The sequence below is a fragment of the Octopus sinensis genome, linkage group LG6 (assembly GCF_006345805.1).
Source record: "Octopus sinensis linkage group LG6, ASM634580v1, whole genome shotgun sequence".
Classification (NCBI taxonomy): domain Eukaryota; kingdom Metazoa; phylum Mollusca; class Cephalopoda; order Octopoda; family Octopodidae; genus Octopus; species Octopus sinensis.
Genome location: NC_043002.1, coordinates 108,092,225 through 108,113,037, shown reverse-complemented (window position 1 = coordinate 108,113,037; position 20,813 = coordinate 108,092,225). Strand labels below are relative to the sequence as shown.

Sequence of the window (20,813 nt, the reverse complement as noted above, 5' to 3'; positions counted from 1 at the left end):
TGACAATTTAAAAATTCTTTTTCAATCAAAGAATTACTTTTTGGACATGACCAAAAAAAAAAAAAAAAAAAATCTAAATTTGTTGAGATTTTAATTTTTTTATTCTTTATAAAATAAAGACAGCTATTTCAACAGACAGAAACTTTTAATATCCATTCTGTAATTTATTTTCAAGTTTTATTTCAATGGAAATATTGAAATATTGTATTTGTGTGTATATGCCTATGGGCATCTTATGTTGAAGCGCGACAGGAAAATATGGTGTAAGTAGAAACAGATCCCATGTCGAGCTTGTTTGGTTTCTTCATTTATAAAATGAGATGATCTACTTTCTTTAATCGGAACATTTTTTCAGAACATTTATAAAAATAACAAAAGAAAAAAAAATATATATATATATAAAAAAAAAAGACAATCTGTTGAGTTTGAATGACTTTTCCACACCAACAACAATTGTTTTAATGACTTTTGATGAAATATGTTATTTTCTATATCTGTATCATTAAAATATCAAATATATATGCGAGACCCTGTTTGGGTTTTTATTTTCATAACTTTTGTTTTTAAATTTGAAGCCATTTGGTCATGACATGTTTTTTAAAATCACTCCATGGACATCCATTGTGTTATACTTTCCGTTCATGCTGACGAGTATTGAGTTAATTAATCTCATGCTGCCTGTTTCAAAGTGCAGGGTTGTCATTACTACTAAATAATAATAATGATATTATAGGCGCAGGAGTGGCTGTGTGGTAAGTAGCTTGCTAACTAACCACATGGTTCCGGGTTCAGTCCCACTGCGTGGCACCTTGGGCAAGTGTCTTCTGCTATAGCCCCGGGCCGACCAATGCCTTGTGAATGGATTTGGTAGACGGAAACTGAAAGAAGCCTGTCGTATACATGTATATATATATAAGTGTGTGTGTATATGTTTGTGTGTCTATGTTTGTCCCCCTAGCATTGCTTGACAACCGATGCTGGTGTGTTTACGTCCCCGTCACTTAGCGGTTTGGCAAAAGAGACCGATAGAATAAGAACTGGGCTTAGAAAGAATAAGTCCCGGGGTCGATTTGTTCGACTAAAGGCGGTGCTCCAGCATGGCCGCAGTCAAATGACTGAAACAAGTAAAAGAGTAAAAAAGACTATATACAAAAACATGAGATTGTCACTGCTTGAATACTTTTTGATCATAGGTCCTGATCAAGCCTAACCTAGGGTTAAACAACGACTGCTAAGACTGATTTTAGGGAGATTTGCCAGCTGTTTTTAGCAGGTCAAGCATAGAGCCTCCTCTAGAAAGAGACATTGAACTGATGTTTATATACAAAAAAAAAAAAAAAAAAAGTGGGAATGGTCACTAATGGATTGCCTTTGGTCATGTTTGCTTGATAAGAGCTAAACCAAGATAGCAATAAAACTCCAGCTAAAATTACCTTCGTTTTGTGTCTGTGTATGAAGGTGGGATAAAAACTACTGATGATGATATTGGAAAGATTTACTCTTGTATTTTCACCTTGGATTTCATCATCATCATCGTCGTTTAGCGTCCGCTTTCCATGCTGGCATGGGTTGGACGGTGCAACTGGGGTCTGGGAAGGCAGAAGGCTGCACCAGGCCCAGTCTGATCTGGCAATGTTTCTACGGCTGGATGCCCTTCCTAACGCCAACCACTCCATGAGTATAGTGGGTGCTTTTTATGTGCCACCGGCACAGGTGCCAGACGGGGCTGGCAAACGGCCACGATCGGATGGTGCTTTTTACGTGCCACCGGCATGGAGGCCAGGCGAGGCTGGCAACGGCCACGATCGGATGGTGCCCAGTCAGGGCGGCACTGGCAACGGCCACATTCGGATGGTTCTTTTATGTGCCACCAGCACTGGTATCACGGCTACAATTTCCATTCATGTTGATCGATTTTGATTTTTTGATTTTCACTTGCCTCAACAGGTCTTCACAAATAGGGTTTTGTGTCCCAAGAAGGAAAGCAATTCTAATATTATGATTGTTTTTAGGCGTAGGAGTGGCTCTATGGTAAGTAGCTTGCTTACCAACCACATGGTTCCGGGTTCAGTCCCACTGCGTAGCACCTTGGGCAAGTGTCTTCTAGTATAGCCTCGGGCCGACCAAAGCCTTGTGAGTGGATTTGGTTGACGGAAACTGAAAGAAGCCCGTCGTATATATATATGCGTAGGAGTGGCTGTGTGGTAAGTAGCTTGCTTACGAACCACATGGTTCCGGGTTCAGTCCCACTGCGTGGCACCTTGGGCAAGTGTCTTCTACTATAGCCTCGGGCCGACCAAAGCCTTGTGAGTGGATTTGGTAGACGGAAACTGAAAGAAGCCCGTCGTATATATGTATATATATATATATATATATATATATATATATATATGCATGTGTGTGTTTGTGTGTCTGTGTTTGTCCCCCTAGCATTGCTTGACAACCGATGCTGGTGTGTTTATGTCCCCGTCACTTAGCGGTTCGGCAAAAAGAGACCGATAGAATAAGTACTGGGCTTACAAAGAATAAGTCCCGGGGTCGAGTTGCTCGATTAAAGGCAGTGCTCCAGCATGGCCACAGTCAAATGACTGAAACAAGTAAAAGAGTAAAGGAGGGCGGCTTCTGACAAAAGTGTTCAAAGTAAAGAATGGGTGAGCCAAATTCCTGCAAATTTACCAGGTTTTCATTCAAGGAATTAACTCAGTGATCACACGATGATGATGATGATGATGATCACAAACAAAACACAAAAATAAATGGAAAAGAAAAAAAGAACTTGCAATGATGTTGTTTAACTCCAGGTCAGTCTCGATTGAACACACCTATAATCAAAGGCATTCCAGCCACGACCAACTTGCCTCTTTTGTTTTGTTTTTCTGGCAAAGTGTATCCAGTACCACATTTTCCAATGTTTCACACAAAATCACACCAAACTTTCATGAAACAAAAAAAGGGGGGGGGGGTACTGGCCCCTTGGAGACAATGTAGTTCTACAAAATGTTTGTCTTAAAAATAAATAAATAAAATACAGGATGGTCATGATTGGAATTCTTTAATAATAGGGCTGATCTGATGTGAAGCAACAATACATAGTTACTGCAAGAACTGGGGGGGGGGTGTATGTGCGTGAGAAGAATTTACAACCAAAACCAAGGAAAAAGATGCTTTTAAGGGGAAAACTGCTCCCAAATCTGTTGAAAGTTTCTGGACCAGCTCCCTATCTTGTTACTTGTCATAGAAACAGGTCACGGACACACTTGGTGTAAATAATTCAATTTTCAGATTTACTAAACTCATCAAACTCAGAGGCACTCAATTAGGGTCTCTATGAACCTTAAGGGTCCGCATAAGATTTCGTTAAAATTTTACATGCAATGAACTGGTGATACTTCTACAAAACAAAATATTAATTTTTTTTTTTGTACAATTCCTAATAATCTTTAATTATAAAAATAAAGTAAGATTTTTTTTAAATATATACATCAAACGATTATGGAAGTCCAGTTGAGTTAAATAGGGATCAAAAGGGTCCATTGGTAAAAAAATGGTTGAGCCACTGATTAAGCTCTACAGAAATGAACTTTAAAAAATTAAATATCAAAGCTATCTTCCCTGAAAACTTCATAACCTAGAAATCGATTGATACATGTTAATTAATTATGGCTAATCATGTTATTTTATTTTTTGTATAGATCTTTGATGCTTAATTTTAAAATTATATAAATGTGGTGCTAGGACTGTTAGAAACTGGTGAATCATCACAGCTGTTAATCCCCAAATTCGAGGACTAGATAAATATACTGGTAATGTGTAACCATGACCAGTTCTAAATTGGGTCGTTTGCTGGTTGTTGGGGTCACACAAATCTTTGATTGTTGTGAAGAACACCTTTTCTACCTGAAGAAGAAGAAAAAAAAGACACCAAAATAAAAGATCTTTGAATTCGTTTCTTTATTAAAAGTTACAGATTTTTTTGAAAAAAATGATTCAGTGGTTTTCCTATCAACACTAGTGTGTTACCAATCATATGACAGGTAACTTTGTATTTTTTTTATCACCATGGGTAATATCAAGTCAAATCAGACCACAATCAAATCAGACCACAATGCATGTAAAAAGCACCATCCAAATGTGGTCGATGCCAGCCCCCTCACCTCGACTGGCTCCTGTGCTGGTGGCATGTAAAAAGCATCATCTGAACATGGTCAATGCCATCGCCACTTGACTGGCTCCCTTGCCAGTGGCACATAAAATGCACCATCTGAATGTGGTTGATGCCAGCCCTCTTGCCCCATCTGGCTCCTGTGCGTGTGGCACATAAAAAGCACCCACTACACTCTTCTGGTGGTTGGTGTTAGGAAGGGCATCCAGCTGTAGAAACTCTGCCAGATAAGATTGGAGCCTGTTGCGGCCTCCTGGCTTGCCTGACCCCAGTCAAACCATCCAACCCATGCCAGCATGGAAAACGGACGTTAAACGATGATGATGATAATGATGACATACATACAATAATTATAATTAACTTTTATCTAAGTGCTTATACAAAATGATGAAATGAATGCTAATTCCCAAAAGAAAAATTTTTATTACCTTAAGATTAAAACGAATTTCATCTCATTTGTATATGTGCATTAAATATATGTTATTTTCCTAAATTTTACCAAAATAATCATATCACTCTCTTGCAAAATCTATCTCTACAAATTTCATTTTAAAAATGTGTATTTTTCAGTAAGTTATTTTCTAACAATTTTAAATATTTTCTAATAAATTATTTTTTATATTGTGACGTGATGCATATTTGCCATTTGAATCTGGCTAACCCATAAGGGTGGATGCTACTGTAGTTTGTAGCCCCAGGAAGATATCTCCTCCAGCTGGCTATAGACACACTATCTGTGTCCTCTCACAGTGTGTCTATAGCCAGCTGGAGGAGATATCTTCCTGGGGCTACAAACTACAGTAGCATCCACCCTTATGGGTTAGCCAGATTCAAATGGCAAATATGCGTCACGATGTGTTACCGCTACTGTTTATAACTCGCTCTGAGATTTATCATTATTTTTTATATTGATTACAGTAAAAGATGGAGAATGACAGGAACAAATCAAAATATAGAAACTGCTTGACCTTAACAAAGACAATATTCTAAGAAATACAATCAAGTAAAGAAAATACTAAAAATGTTTTAAAAGCGGCTTACTTCATTTGAATTTATGTGCAAAGAGTTCAAATTGATATCTCCACCAAATCCAACAACTGGCGTGACTTCTCTTGAAGCTGCCTATTATTTAAAATATAAAAGAAATAAATTAGGACATTTTTGGGTTCATGTCAGGGAGAAGCACCACTGATGCTATATTTCTGGTAAGACAGCTGCAGGAGAAATACCTAACCAAAGATAAACCTTTGTACCTGGCTTTCATTGACATGGAGAAATCCTTTGACAGAGTCCCCTGATCCCTTATCTGGTGGTCAATGTGGAAACTAGGGATAGATGAATGGTTAGTGAGAGCTGTGCAAGCCATATACAGGGATGCTGTTAGTAAGGCGAGGGTTGGCAATGAGTACAGTGAAGAATTTCGGGTGGAGGTAGGGGTCCACCAAGGTTCAGTCCCTTCCTATTTATCATAGTCCTCCAGGCAATAACAGAGGAATTCAAGACAGGATGCCCCTTGGAGCTCCTCTATGCTGATGACCTTGCTCTAATTGCTGAGTCACTATCAGAACTAGAGGAGAAGTTTCAGGTGTGGAAACAAGGATTAGAATCGAAAGGCCCTTAGAGTCAACGTAGCTAAAACCAAAGTCCTAATAAGTAGGAAGGCAGGCAAACCACAAATCCCTTCAGGTAGATGGCCCTGCTCAATCTGTAGAAAAGGCGTAATAAAATGTACCCAATGTAAGCATGGACACATAAGAGGTGCAACAATATCAAAGGAAAGCTAACTGGGAAGATAGTTTTTGCATGTGGCAGATGCTCAGGAGCAATAAACACTGAAAATGTGCAGAGAACAACTTCCACCACATTTCAGGGAGAAAAACTAGAAGTATTTGATAGCTACCGTTACCTAGGTGACCAAGTCAGTAGCAGGGGAGGGTGCACTGAAAGTGTAGCTGCTAGAATAAGAATAGCCTGGATAAAGTTCAGAGAGCTCTTACCTCTGCTGGTGACAAAGGGCCTCTCGCTCAGAGTAAAAGGTAGACTGTATGACGCATATGTTCGAATAGCCATGCCACATGGCAGTGAAACATGGGCCTTGACAACTGAGGACGTGTAAGCTCGCAAGGAATGAAGCCAGTACGATCCGATGGATGTGTAATGTCAGTGTGCATACTCGACAGAGTGTAAGTATCTTGAGAGAAAAGATGGACCTAAGAAACATCAGAAGTGGTGTGCAAGAGAGACGGCTGCACTGGTATAGTCATGTGGTGAGAATGGATGAGGATAGCTGTGCGACAAAGTGCCACACCCTAGCGGGTGAGAGAACCTGTGGAAGAGATAAATTTAGGAAGACCTGGGATGAGGTGATGCAGCACGACCTTCGAACACTAGGCTTCACCGAGGTGATGACTAGTGACCGAGACCTTTGGAAATATGGTGTGCTTGAGAAGACCCAGCAAACCAAGTGAGACCGTAACATTGTGGCCTATGCCAGGAGTGTAACCAGCCCACTTATGCGTACCTTTCCTTCATTGGACACTAAACTCTGCTTGTGAAGACCTGTTGAGGCAAGTGAAATCGAAATCAAATTCGATGACTGGCATCCGTGCTAGTGGAGCACTAAGAGCACCATCCGAGCGTGATCGTTGCCAGAGCAGCCAAATGACTTCCGTGCCGGTGGCACGTAAAAACCACCATTCGAGCGTGATCGTTACCAGCATCGCCTTACTGGCACTTGTGCCGGTGGCACATGAAAAAAACATTTAAGTGAAGTCTTTGCCAGTGCTGCTGGACTGACTCCTGCGCAGGTGGGATGTAAAAAAACACCATTTGAGCGCGTCTAATAATAATGTGTTCTCAAAAAGAGAACACATTATTATTAGACAAATCTTCAGTTTTAAAATAGTGGATGTTTACAACAAAGAAAATACGCAAATGTTTTTGAGTTTGTGTGTAATCGACGTTAAGTTAAGTTTAAAATCTTTATATATAAAAGTGAAGTTGTGTGTCTGTCTCCTACGATGCAGTTTAACCAAAACCGGGTATCTTATAGTCGTGATTCATATCGAGCCCTTCTGGGTATTAGTGCGCGTCTACGATGGGTCTACGATTTAAAAAAAAATTTACCATCATTTTTTTCCATTTTAATGCATTTTTTCGCTATTATATAAGGGAAGTAACTCTCTAAAAATGTCTACGATGAGTCAACGATTTAAAAAAAAATTTACCGTAATTTTTTTCCCATTTTTAATGCATTTTTTTGCTATTATTTGGCTATAACTCTCTAAAAATGCTTATATAGTTATTGCCCTTACAAATCCGAGCAACGCCGGGCGATACTGCTAGTATATTATAAATTGGTTACAGCAAGTATTTCTTTACGTAAAGGGACATAAATCATCGACTTAGCATATTGCCTATACAAACGCAATTATCTCCCTTACATTCTTACTTTCGCATGTTATCTACGATTCAAAGAGAAATTACGTTACATTTTAGTTTACTTCTCAATTTCTAAATTTTTAAAATAAATTCTGTTGTACATACTTAGCATTGTAAATGTATTTTATCAAACTTTTTTCTATTTTAATACTAATAAAACCATGTTTCATTTATGCCTTGAATAATAAGAAACCAGGATTCATCAAAACTTCCATGGTTTCTGAGATTCGCCATCACTACACCTGATTTTTTTTCCCCTCCATACACACGCAAGCATGTAACCGACTCGTACACTCTTTTACTCTTTTACTTGTTTCAGTCATTTGACTGCGGCCATGCTGGAGCACCGCCTTTAGTCGAGCAAATCGACCCTGGGACTTATTCTTTGTAAGCCCAGTACTTATCCTATCGGTCTCTTTTGCCAAACCGCTAAGTGACGGGGACGTAAACACACCAGCATCGGTTGTCAAGCAATTCTAGGGGGACAAACACAGACACACAAACACATACACATATATATATATACATATATACGACAGGCTTCTTTCAGTTTCCGCCTACCAAATCCACTCACAAGGCATTGGTCGGCCCGGGGTTATAGCAGAAGGCACTTGCCCACTGTTCACTTCCCAGACATTTGTACATTACTGCATATGCTTTATACGCACTTTTGACAAGTTGTGGTGCACCTGAGCACTGTATACAATAATTTCATTATTATTATCATCATCAATCCAGTGTTTTAAATCCAGGTTTTGTCTCCATTAACGAAGGTGGCTGATCTACCTCAATGCCATAGCAACCGAGGTAGGCAGGTGCAGCCCACCCCAACCTTTGGGCTGGCCAGTGCCCATTCTCCTCTGCTATCATGAGGCTTTTTTGGAGCTGAATTTTCTACGGGGTGCATGTCCTTGCTTACCTCCAACCTGTTTCTAGATATGAGTGGTTCCAAGACCAAGGCCTCTACCACGATTTTTAAGAAATGTGGTGGAAAAATAAGCGTGTAGATCACACAAGTTTGGCAGCTGTGAGTTTTGCAACAGAAAGTTAGCAGAATTTCACCGTTTTCCCCTTTTCTTCAAGCTTCCTTCATTTCTCCACCAAAACAATTACACAGGACAATATCTTCTTCATCATCTAAAAGACCATTTTTTCATAAAAATGCATCTTGTCACTAATTACATTGCTAAAATATTTAGCTAACGTAGGCACAGGAGTGGCTGCGTGGTAAGTAGCTTGCCTACCAACCACATGGTTCTGGGTTCAGTCCTGCTGCATGGCACCTTGGGCAAGTGTCTTCTACTATAGCCTCAGGCTGACCAAAGCCTTGTGAGTGGATTTGGTAGACGGAAACTGAAAGAAGCCCATCGTATATATATATATATATATATATATTCATACATATATATATATATATGTTTGTTTGCCTGTGTTTGTCCCCCATCATCGCTAGACAACTGACGTTGGTGTGTTTACGTCCCTGTAACTTAGTGGTTACGATAGAATAAGTACTAGGCTTACAAAGAATAAGTCCCAGGGTCAATTTGTTCGACTAAAAATGGTGGTGCTCCAGCATGGCAGCAGTCAAAAAACAAACAAATAAAAGAATAACATCCTAAGGTTTTCAGAAATTAAAAAGTCAACTAAAAAGTAATCTAAAGTAATCTCCCTTTAAATTGTAGATCACATGCCAAAGTAGCACCTAAACTTGTTCCCCATCCCCAAAAAGGGGGATTAAAAAGGGAATGATGCTGTTGAGGTAAACAAATTAAAAGAGATTCCTTTAGACAACATTCACCACTGTTGTTGTTGATGTTAAACCCCAGGTCACAGCTGACAGAGGAGACTTATGCAACCTTTGATCATCTCATCCCAACAGTCACAAAGTATCTAGGATTATAATGTCCAATGTCTCTTTCATTTTACAAAATTGCATGGTATTTTTAAGGGGGGAATTAGCTGCTATTTCTAGAGGACGACTGTATAAATACTGTTTTGTAGATTCATAGATTTTGTCATAGAGACAAAACATGTCCATGATGACACTTCCAATCAATTAAGATCAGAAGCCATGGGAGCCATTGCTTGGTATTGCATCAGAGCATTTATTATTATTATTATTATTATCATCATCATTATTATTGTTAAGGTGGCAAGCTGGCAGAATCGTTAGCATGCTGGGCCAAATGCTTAGTGACATTTTGTCTGCCTGCACGTTCTGAGTTCAAATTCCACTGAGGTCGACTTTGCTTTCATCCTTCCAGGGTCAATAAATTAAGTACCAGTGAAACACTGGAGTCAATGTAATTGACTAGTCCCCGACCACAAAATTTCAGGCCTTGTGCCTATTGTAGAAATAATAATTATTATCATTGTTGTTGTTGTTGTTACGTGGCAAGAAGTAAGACAGAAAACATAATGGAAAATTTTCAGAAGTTGAAAGATACACATGAAAAAAACCGATAAGGAAGCAAGTCTAATTTCAGAATAATTTATACACATACTCAACTAAATCAATAATTATAAGCTATATTTAAATTACTCAAGAAAAAAAAAATAATAAATAGGAAAATTATTTACCGAGTTTGAAAGAGGATGCATGGTACCCCAGACATCAATCAGTTTTGGATCAAGGCCAATTTCTTCATGTGTTTCTCTAAGAGCTGTGACTGTTAAATCAGCATCACTTCTGTCCATCATTCCTCCAGGAAAACTAGAAATTAATAAGGAAAAAAAAAAAAGAAGAAAAACGAAAGGCATTGGAAGGGTGATGCATACCCTGCATACACAAATTATAGTGTAGCTTACAATGAGTTGCTTACCCATACTTTTTAATTGAACTGAATTAATTTTTAAAAAATTTCACCAGAGTAGGAGTGTAGAAGTGGAGTAGGAGTGGCTACAAGGTAAGTAGCTTGCTTATTAACCACATGGTTCTGAGTTCAGTCCCACTGCGTGGCACCTTGGGCAAGTGTTTTCTTCTATAGCCTCGGGCCGACCAAAGCCTTGTGAGTGGATTTGGTAGAGGGGAAACTGATAGAAGCCTGTCGTATATATGTATATATATATATAATAAAGCCTGTCTTTGTATGAAACAATTGTACTAAAAACTAATCCATTCTTGTTGCTTCTTTCTCGTTTATAATCACCCCACATTACAGAATGGTTAACACCATATAGTTTTTTCTGGTGCATCTAAGTTAAGTACCACATTCAAGTAAATTCATTGGAATTGACTTGAATCTTAATTGCTTTTATATATATATACGTATATATATGTATGTATGTATGTGTGTGTATATGTTTGTGTGTCTGTGTTTGTCCCCCCAACATCACTTGACAACAGATGCTGGTGTGTTTATGTCCCCGTAACTTAGCAGTTCGGCAAAAATAAACCGATAGAATAAGTACTAGGCTTACAAAGAATAAGTCCTGGGGTCGATGTGCTCGACTAAAGGCGGTGCTCCAGCATGACCACAGTCAAATGACTGAAACAAGTAAAAGACAGAGTATAATGGTGATACTTAAGAAATCAACTTATAAATAAATGAAATCCTCGAATTCATCGCTGTACACACACATACATACATGCATATCTATGTATGTATTTATTGCATGTTTGAAGATAATCAAACCAAATTTTTCATCATTTTGAAACTCTCACCCAATGAGTATTTCTGACAAATTTGGTGAAAATCCGTTCAGCCATTTTCCAGGTATTTTGCAAACACACAGACGAAGATGAATGATTACAGTACCTTGCTTTTGCTTATGCATGCAGGGTAATGATAATAATAATAATAATAATAATAATAATAATAATAATAATAATATGATGGTTTCAAATTCTGGGACAAGGTCAGCAATTTTGGGGGCGGGATTAAGTCAATTACCCCAGTATGCAACTGGTACTTATTTTATCAACTCCGAAAGGATGAAAGGCAAAGTTAACCTCAGCAGAATTTGAACTCAGAATGTAAAAAACAGACAAAATGCTGCTAAGCATTTTACCCAGATTCTGACAGCTCACTGCCTTAATAATAACAGCAACAACAACAACAACAACAATAATAATAATAATAATAATAATAATAACAACAACAACAATAACAATGCTTTTCTTATTAGCCACAAAGACTTCACAGAAACACTGTGGACAATGTAGCATAGAATTATATGAGGGAGTGTGTACAAAGAGAAGAACCGTACCAATAAATTCCCCCAAACAGGGAAACTTCTGAAGGCCAATGGAAACCCCACAAAATCAAAACCACCCTGACCACTAAGGCATGTATCTTCTCCCTGTTTTCTTCCCTCATATGCTCAGAGTAGGCTCATTCACTCTATGTTCATGATGTTTGTTCACCTTTCAACAAAATTCCTAAAAGCAGCACTTTCCTCTCGACCCTTACTTTCTTTTTCAAGTGAAACTTGAAAAAAGTTAGTGAGAGCATGGCCAAAGAGGAATGTATATGTCTACAGCCCTTTCTATCTGGTCCACTACACAACCTCTTTCGCTAAGGCCACTGACCTTCCCAATCCAAAAAAGGTGGCAGGATAATCTCCACAATGGACTCAGCTGATAGCCCTATCCATCATCCTATATATGACAGTAGGGGTTCAACATAACTCCACAAGTCAGCAACACTCAGGCACTGGACAAGTGTACAGAACAGTTTCATCACTCGACATTCCTCTCAGGCACGTTCTGCTGATGGCACTGCCATACCTGTATAGTTCATCTTCAACAGGTAATACCTCCCACCTATGGCACTGCCAGGCTAAGGATTTTTGGAAATGATCCCTGGTCGTCAGCCTGAAAATCCTCTCAAACAGCCCAGCTAACTGATTTCCATTGATACTCAGAGTTCTCCCTCAAAACATCGCCCTTGCCTGCCATAAACCCTCTATAGAATGTCATACAAGAATTTCCACCAACCACACTGCCCAACAGGTAGAGGGCCAGGAGTGCTTGATAACGTTCCAGATATCAAGGACCCTGTCTTGGTCTTTTCATTAACCCAGTGGTTCTCAACTGGGGTATAGAAGGCAGCGAGCTGGCAGAAACGTTAGCGCGCCGGGCGAAATGCTTAGCGGTATTTCGTCTGCCGTCACGTTCTGAGTTCAAATTCCGCCGAGGTCGACATTACCTTTCGTCCTTTCGGGGTCGATTAAATAAGTACAGTTACGCACTGGGGTCGATATGATCGACTTAATCCGTCTGTCTGTCCTTGTTCGTCCTCTCTGTGTTTAGCTCCTTGTGGGTAGTAAAGAAATAGGTTCTCAACTGGGGTCCATATGGCCCCTGAGCATCCAGATAAGATTTTTGCAGGGTTACGCAACAAAATAGTATATCATGGATCCACAATAATACTTTAAGAACCCCTGAAAAAGTTTTGGTTCAGATGTCTGTGTTGGTATGTATTGCAAGAAAGAGGTCAGATTCTTTCTCTAGCGTTTTCCATAGTTCAACCTACACAAGTTAATGTGAGGAAAAAAAAAAATGGAATTTTGAAAGAAATTTCTATGAAACTAGTTTTTAAACATTGAATGGCTATGGGGGTCCACCAGAATAAAATGTTAATCAAAGGGGTCCATGGATAAAAAATGGTTGAGAACCCCTGCATTAACCCAAGACTGCAGCTCGTCAAAGAGCTGTGGAAATACCTGTCTCACAAACAGCAACTACACCTGATCATTGTCAAGGAATTGCTGGAGATGTGTCACCATCAGAGCCAATCAAAGGAACCCCACAGACCCAGGACTAATCAAGGGCGAGTGCTTTCTCCCAGCTGTAATCTCCAGTCTATAAGTGTATGCCAAGGGTTAGCCCATTCTTCTAGGCTATTCTTGTCTTATTTATTTTCAGCAAATTTACTGGAGAACAGCACCTCCCTCTCCATCCAATCTCTCCGTCTAAGGGAAATTTTAAGGAATTGATGACTCTTGGCTGAAGAGAAATTTGTGTATTGTGTCCTTTAAATGTCTTCTATCATACAATCTCTTTTAGCATAGCCACTGGGCAAAGAAAAACTGCCTGACCTTCTAGAACTGGCAATTTTTCATCATGATCCTCACAAAAGACTTGGCTTAGGGTCTTATCTGTATAATAACAACAACAGCCATTATCCAGTCTAATGTATAAAGACTGATTTATCAGTAACTACATTGTTTGATTGTCAAGGGACTGTGATCCCCTGATAAAACTCCAGATAATAGTAGTATTCTCTTAAAACAGTGTCAATATTTTCTTATCAATGATATAGATATAGGGTTTTAAAGGTTACATCTCAAATCAAACTTGTTTTCAGGCTGCACAACTGAAAGTCTCCGTATGTTCATTCCGAACAAAGGGAGATAATCTCTCAGGAATAATAAAGGCTGATACAAAGATTGGTCGGTTGATTTCACACACACACACACACACACATAGAGATAGAGAGAGTAAAAGGGAGATACAGAAAGAGAGAGAGAGTCATCATGGAGGGGCAGGCTTGGGAACATGCAGTGAATAAAAGAATGCTCAATATATACAAACACAAACCATAACTGGACACAGTAAGAAAGAAGGAATGAAAGAGAAACAAGAAGGGGAGGAGTAACTGATAGAATAGTTAAAGGAGGAAGTACCGTAAATCCTCGAGTATAATCCACATTTTCCCCCAAAATTTAAAGGTCAAAATCCATAGTGCGTATTATACACGAGGTTAAAAATGAAAATTATTTTCTAAGCAATGTCCGAGTCTATTTACTGTCTGGCAATGTTTATTCAGACGCATTTTGTGATGTCGGGCGCGAAAATACCTTAAGCTAAGCCTGAAAGCAATGAAGTCATAAAAGAATCATCCATAACTTGCAGTAAGCAACATTTATTAAACGTTATTACTGTTATTTCTTTATTTTCTGCAAACAAAATGCACAAAAATGCTACACATTTGCATTATGTTATATATACAATAATAATAAAGGACATTACCATATACATTTTTACAAACCAAGGACGTTATATAGACCTCCTTGACTCAAGTTACAGAAGGGGTGCGTATTATACACAAGGTTTAGGTTTTTCAGAGGTACAGCCCCCTAAAAATCCCCAGCGTATTATATTCAAGGGCGGACTATACTCGAGGATTTACGGTATGCAAATGAGAAATTTGTTTTGTTTAATTTTTAAGTAATAAATATTTTTGCTTTGGAAATATGTTTCATTTGTATAAGCACCAAGAAATACGATAAAAGTTACATTATAATTATTGATATCATCATCATCATCATCGTTTATCGTTCGTTTTCCATGCTGGCATGGGTTGGACGGTTTGACTGCGATCTGGAGAGCCAGTACCTGCACCAGGCTCCAATCTGATCTAGCAATATTTCTACAGCTGGATGCCTCTCCTAACGCTAGCCACTCCAAGAGTGTAGTGGGTGCTGGCATCGATCACATTCAGATGGTACTTTTTACATGCCACCAGCACAAGAGCCAGTCAGAGGGTACTGGCATCAGCCATGACCGGTTGGTGCTTTTTACGTGCCACTGGCATGGGATCCACTCAGACAGCCCTGGCATCAACCACGTTCGGTTGTTGCTTTTTACGTGCCACCAGCACGGGAGCCAGTCAGATGGACCTTTGGGCTGGCTGGTGCCCATTCTCCCTTGCTTTTTTGGAGCTGGATTTTCTACTGGGAGCATGCCTCAGTTTCTAGACATGAGTGGTCATGAGACCAAGGCCTCTACCAGGAAATCAGGGATGCTACTCTCTGAGTTCCCTTTTGGAGTCTCCTACCTGATATCAAAATTTAAATGGAAATTGTAGTTATGATACCCGTGCCAGTGGCACATAAAAAGCACCATCCAAACGTGGCTGATGCCAGCGCTGCCTGACTGTTGTCCATGTTGGTGACACATAAAATGCCCCAACCGATCGTGGCCATTTACCAGACCCCTCTGGCCCCTGTGCTGGTGGCATGTAAAAAGCACCCACTACACTCACGGAGTAGTTGGCGTTAGGAAGGGCATCCAGCTGTAGAAACACTGCCAGATCAGACTGGAGCCTGGTGCAGCCTCCTGGCTTCCCAGACCCCGGTCAAACTGTCCAACCCATGCTAGCATGAAAAATGGATGTTAAATGATGATGATGATGATGATGATGATCACTCACCTTACTTCTCCGCGATGATTCTTCAAGTGAATTGACCGAAGTGTAAGCAGTAAAGAAAGCTGCCCATCTATCATACACATTGGTATTAAAATTGCTGCTCTTTTAAAACCTTTCTTTAATGGCAAATTACGCACCGGTTTGACTAATTGCATGCTTTTCTGTGTTCTTTGTTTGTTGGCAGAAGAAACAAGATCATTGAATTTACAGGGGACGTCAGATAAGCAGCGGAGCTGGTTGTGTTGGGAGCCTTGCAATTGTTTTTGTTTGATAGGGAACCAATGTGGGTTTGGGAAACCATATTTGGTGAACTTGAAAGATGAAGTATTTATTGCTGCAGATGCATTGTGAATCTGTCGAAAGTTTGTGATGTGTTGATCACAGAATTGTTTAAGTCTTTTACAACAGCGTGGGTAGAGCAAAAGATATTTTTGGCAATGAACTTTCATTTCAGAAATAACAGGCAACAATCTGCAAAGAAATAAAGAATAAATGCTAAATAGAGTTTCTTGTTTTTGTCATTCTTCAAAAAGAAATATGGTTTTGATATTATGATAATAACAAGTAGAATTATAACATTGATAATAATAATAGTCCTTTCTACTATAGGCACAAGGCCTGAAATTTTTGGGGGAGGGGGATAGTCAATTGCATCAGCCCCAGTGCTTAACTGGGGCTTATTCTATCAAACCTGAAAGGATGAGGGGCAAAGTCAACCCTAACAGAATTTGAACTCAGAACATAAAGGCAGATAAAATACTGCTAAGCATTTTGCCTGGTATGCAAACAATTCTGCCGGCTCGCATTCTAAAGAGAGTATTGTCTCTTTGAGTCACAGGAGAAGGCACTACTTGAAATCTTTGGTGATTTGTTATTGCCTGCTTTCAAGTAAAGAACAACGGCAAATAGAACAGCAAGAATCAAAACATCAACAACAACAACAATAATAATAATAATGAGTTCAAAGAATGGATCTTCATTGACATAGCTATACCTGCAGACTAGAATATCGTGAAGACAGAGTATGAAAAAGTCAGGAAGTACCAAGACCTAGCTTTGGAAGTGACATGTATCCATAAAGCCCCAAAAGTGAGTGTGGTGCCTACTGTGATCAATGCACATGGGATCATCTCAAAGAAAGCAATATTCTGGCATCAAAAACTGCAAATACCAAACTTCTTAGGAAGTGCTCAATTAGCAGCAATACTTGGAACAGCTCATGTGTTGAGAAAAGTGTTGCATTTCTAGGCTAGGGGAAGATGCCAAGATGCGACATAGACATAATAATTCTTTCTACTATAGGCATAAAGCTTCAATTTGGCAGGAGGGTGCTAGTTAGTTATATTAACTCCAGGACTTAATCTATATTTTGGGCCACACGGAGGCAAGGTGGCCAATGTGGGTGGCACGTGAAAAGTACCTTTCAAGTGTTGGACCTCACGGAGACAATGACGAATGACCAAAACGTTTGGCATTATGTCATGTTTGAGAAGAAGACCCATCAAGCCAAGCTAAATCGCAGTCGTGGCAGATAACGGTGTCACGCAAATGGCACCTGTGCCGGTGGCTTGTAAAAGCATCCGTTACACTCTTCGAGTGGTTGGCATTAGAAAGGGCATCCAGCTGTAGAAACACTGCCAAATCAGACTGGAGTCTGGTGCAGCCTTCCAGCTTGCCAGCTCTGGTCAAACTGTCCAACTCATGCCAGCATGGACAATGGACATTAAATGATGATGATGATGAAGATGATGATGAACCCTTAAGAGATGAAAGGCAAAGTCAGCTTTGGTGGGATTTGAACTCAGAAACTAAAGAACTAGAAGAAATGCTGCTAAGCACTTCCTTTGGTATGATAAAAATTCTACCATCCCACCAATAATAATAATAACAACAATGATTCTTTCTACTTTAGGTACAAGGCCTGAAATTTGTGGGGAGGGGGTCTCATTGATTACATTGACCCCAGTGCTTCACTGAAACTTATTTTATCAATCCCCAAAAATGAATGGCAAAGTCGAACTGAGAGGAATTAGAACTCAAATGCAAAGCTACAAAAAATGCTACAATACATTTTATGCAGTGAGCTCATGATTCTGCCTGACGGCTGCCTTTCTTTTTCAAAAAGGATCAAAAGTCTTTCCCAAGCTGTAGGCTCCTGAAGCTGGTTTACTGGATTCTGTGCTGTATACATTTATTTCCTGGAAGGGATACCAGTCCATCGGAGGATTACACATCTTTGCCAGTCAAGGGAACTGGAGCGTTGGGAAATAAATTACTTTGTTGAAGAACACAATGCATCGCCTGATTAAGGAATCGAAACCACAATCTATATGATTGATTGATTGATAGATAGATAGATAGATAGATGGATAGAGAGAGAGAGATAGATAGGTAGATATTTAGGTAGATGGATGGGAAGATAGATAGGTAGATAGATAGATAGGTACGTAGGTAGGTAGATAGATAGGTAGATAGATAGACAGACAGACAGACAGACACAGAAAGGGAGAGAGAGAGAGAGACATACATACATGCGCGCACGCACACACACAAATGAATTCTTTCCACCTATAATTATTTGTCAATGTTTCCTCTTTACTATTTCTAATAGCAAACTCTTGTATTGTTGGACTACTTTACTCTGATTAAGAAGTTGGGAGTTTAAGAGTTCGATTGGTGCTTATCTGTTCTATGTTTGCCCTAGCATCTTCTCACCCACGTACGTACGCATCTATGAATGTATGAAAGGATCTTCAGATGCTGGGCCTCACCGAGGAAACGACACGGGACCGGGGGTTGTTGCAATATGTTGTACTTGAGAAGACGTGTCGGGTGAAGTAAAATCGCTGCCACCCATACACACAAGCTTGTCCTTTACGGGTGCCGGTGTCACGTAATGGGCACTCGTGCTGGATCTGTGTAAACGCACCCGTGCTGGTGGCACGTAAAAGGTAACCAGCACACTCTAGTCGTAGAAACTATGCCAAAACAGATGATTAAAATCTGGAAAGCTCCCCGACAGGCCAGCTCCTGTCAACCGTACAACCCATACCAGCATAGAAAACGGACGTTAAACGATAATGATGTATGTGTGTGTGTGTGTGTGTGTATGTGTGTGAGAGAGAGAGAGAGATACAGAGAGGGGGAGAGGAGATACAGAGAGAGATGGGCTTTCCCATCGACTTCGTCCAGTTATTCAATCAAACAGATGACCAACACAATGCATTGACGTATGATGTGGTTGAATATTCCCCAGACACATATACTTCTAGTAATTCTCTGAATCAACGTTACACAGTGGAACAAGAGTACATCTCTGAACAACAAGTACAATCCATCTGACGGTAACGACACTCGTTCAACACACCACATAGTGAGATCGAATCCAGGACCTCACAGCTGGAAAGCAAATCTCTTAACTATTCACTCACGCTTACGAGGACATGAACTCAGGGCTGCGGTGAAGGAAAACCAGTTTCGAACTCGGCCATCCAGTCCCACTTCTAATAGATAGATAGATATACACACACACAGAAAAACATACACGTAATGATAGTAATAATAATAAGCGTTTAAAGGTTTGAGACACGTTTGCTACTCACGTGAAGAATGAACAGATAAATGTTGGCTAATGACAAGAGGGAAAATCAGTCTTCTTGTTTCACCTTGGGTCGACACTTACAGAACCACCCCGGTCACTGTGTATATAGGGTTGGGATTCGTTATATAATGTATCCTTCTCCTTTTCGTGTCAGTAGTGTGTAATTTGGTAGATATTTGGTTGCTATTTTTCCTAATTCGAATGACCTCTCACGTTGGTTTTATAACGTAATGTCTTTCATAACGGTGTGAATAGAAATACCGGGGACTTTGATGTTAAAAGGGACTTATTTGACATAGAACCGTCTTCTTATAAACAATGTTTAATTAGCTTGTTTACTTAGTTACACATTTGCTGTAACTAAATATTATATACGTTTAATTAAGCTAATTAAACAATGTCATTGCTTATTTTTATTTTTCAGAGGCATATTTGTAAGTTTTTAAGATAGATTCCGTCGGTACGGTTTCTGACTTAGCAGTTCGGCAGGATTGAATAATAAAAAAACAAGATGCTACTCGAGAAGAGTGGTCCCGGTGCGCGCACTCGCGCTAGCTAGTCGTGACTAGTCGATCCTAGAACAACTACCTAGCTAAGTAAATAAAACACAAAATACATAATTTTTTTACACAAAGTAAATAATTTTTTTAAAAAAGTAAATAACACAAAGTAAGGATCGACTTGTCATGACTAACTAGCCCGGATGCGCGAGTTAGCGAGTGCGCGCACCGGGGCCACTCTTCTCAAGTAGTACCGAAAAACAAGTGCTGCTGCGGATAAAACTAGCAAGATAAAAAGTTGAATGAATTTTTGGATCAAAAATATTTCATACATTAGCACAAATATACAAAATTATAGGAGGAAATTAAGAGCGAATGGGCATCACAGATTAATATAGAAGAGAGTTGGTGATTAACAGTAAATGAAGAAAGCCCATTCGGGTACTTAATGTAAGAATATTTCACTTTCAAGGGATCCCGGTGATGTATAATGCGGTGCCCCAGCGTGGCCGCAAGCAAATGAGTAAAATCGGTTATAGAATAAAAGAATAAATACAAACCCAACTCATTTCATACGAAGTGGATCATAGGCGATTGTGACACAATGTGTATACAGTATTTGAGTATTTTGTTATTATATACCATAATTATTTTGATAACGAACCCTCTTCAATACAATAAGAATAATTTAGAAGTCAGTGTTCACATTTCTGTTGTCATCGTAATTATTAACGCTATCCTGTTATCACGATAATTATATTACATTACCATGAGACGTAGTTCCATTACATTTATGCAGTTAATGCTGTACAAACAGGCTGTCTCAGATTAAGATTCAAATCGTACTTTCTTCTTCTACAAGAAGGTAATATAATTAATACAGAAGAATTAATTTAAGCATGTCTCAGTCGCCATAACACTTTAATGAAACAAAAATATCACTTTTATTTTGA

At 39.4% G+C, this 20,813-nt stretch overlaps 1 protein-coding gene across 3 annotated transcripts; it reads right to left on the bottom strand.

Annotated features, from left to right (window-relative positions):
* Positions 1 to 3,033: 3,033 nt before the first annotated feature.
* Positions 3,034 to 20,696, bottom strand: LOC115213086 (nucleoside diphosphate-linked moiety X motif 8-like). 3 transcript variants are annotated; one of them, XM_029782006.2, is made up of 5 exons: positions 20,421 to 20,696; positions 15,763 to 16,230; positions 10,184 to 10,316; positions 5,204 to 5,284; positions 3,034 to 3,897 (listed from the first exon to the last, which is right to left on the bottom strand). In XM_029782006.2, the coding sequence occupies exons 2-5, from the start codon at positions 16,206 to 16,208 to the stop codon at positions 3,673 to 3,675; spliced, it is 885 nt and encodes a 294-aa protein (XP_029637866.1). In that variant the 5' UTR covers positions 16,209 to 16,230; positions 20,421 to 20,696; the 3' UTR covers positions 3,034 to 3,672. The 3 variants fall into 3 exon arrangements, with proteins under 3 accessions (XP_029637866.1, XP_029637867.1, XP_036360097.1); XM_029782007.2 differs by lacking the exon at positions 20,421 to 20,696 and adding an exon at positions 19,362 to 19,418; XM_036504204.1 differs by lacking the exon at positions 20,421 to 20,696 and adding an exon at positions 17,829 to 17,965.
* Between the last annotated feature and the right edge of the window lie 117 nt (positions 20,697 to 20,813).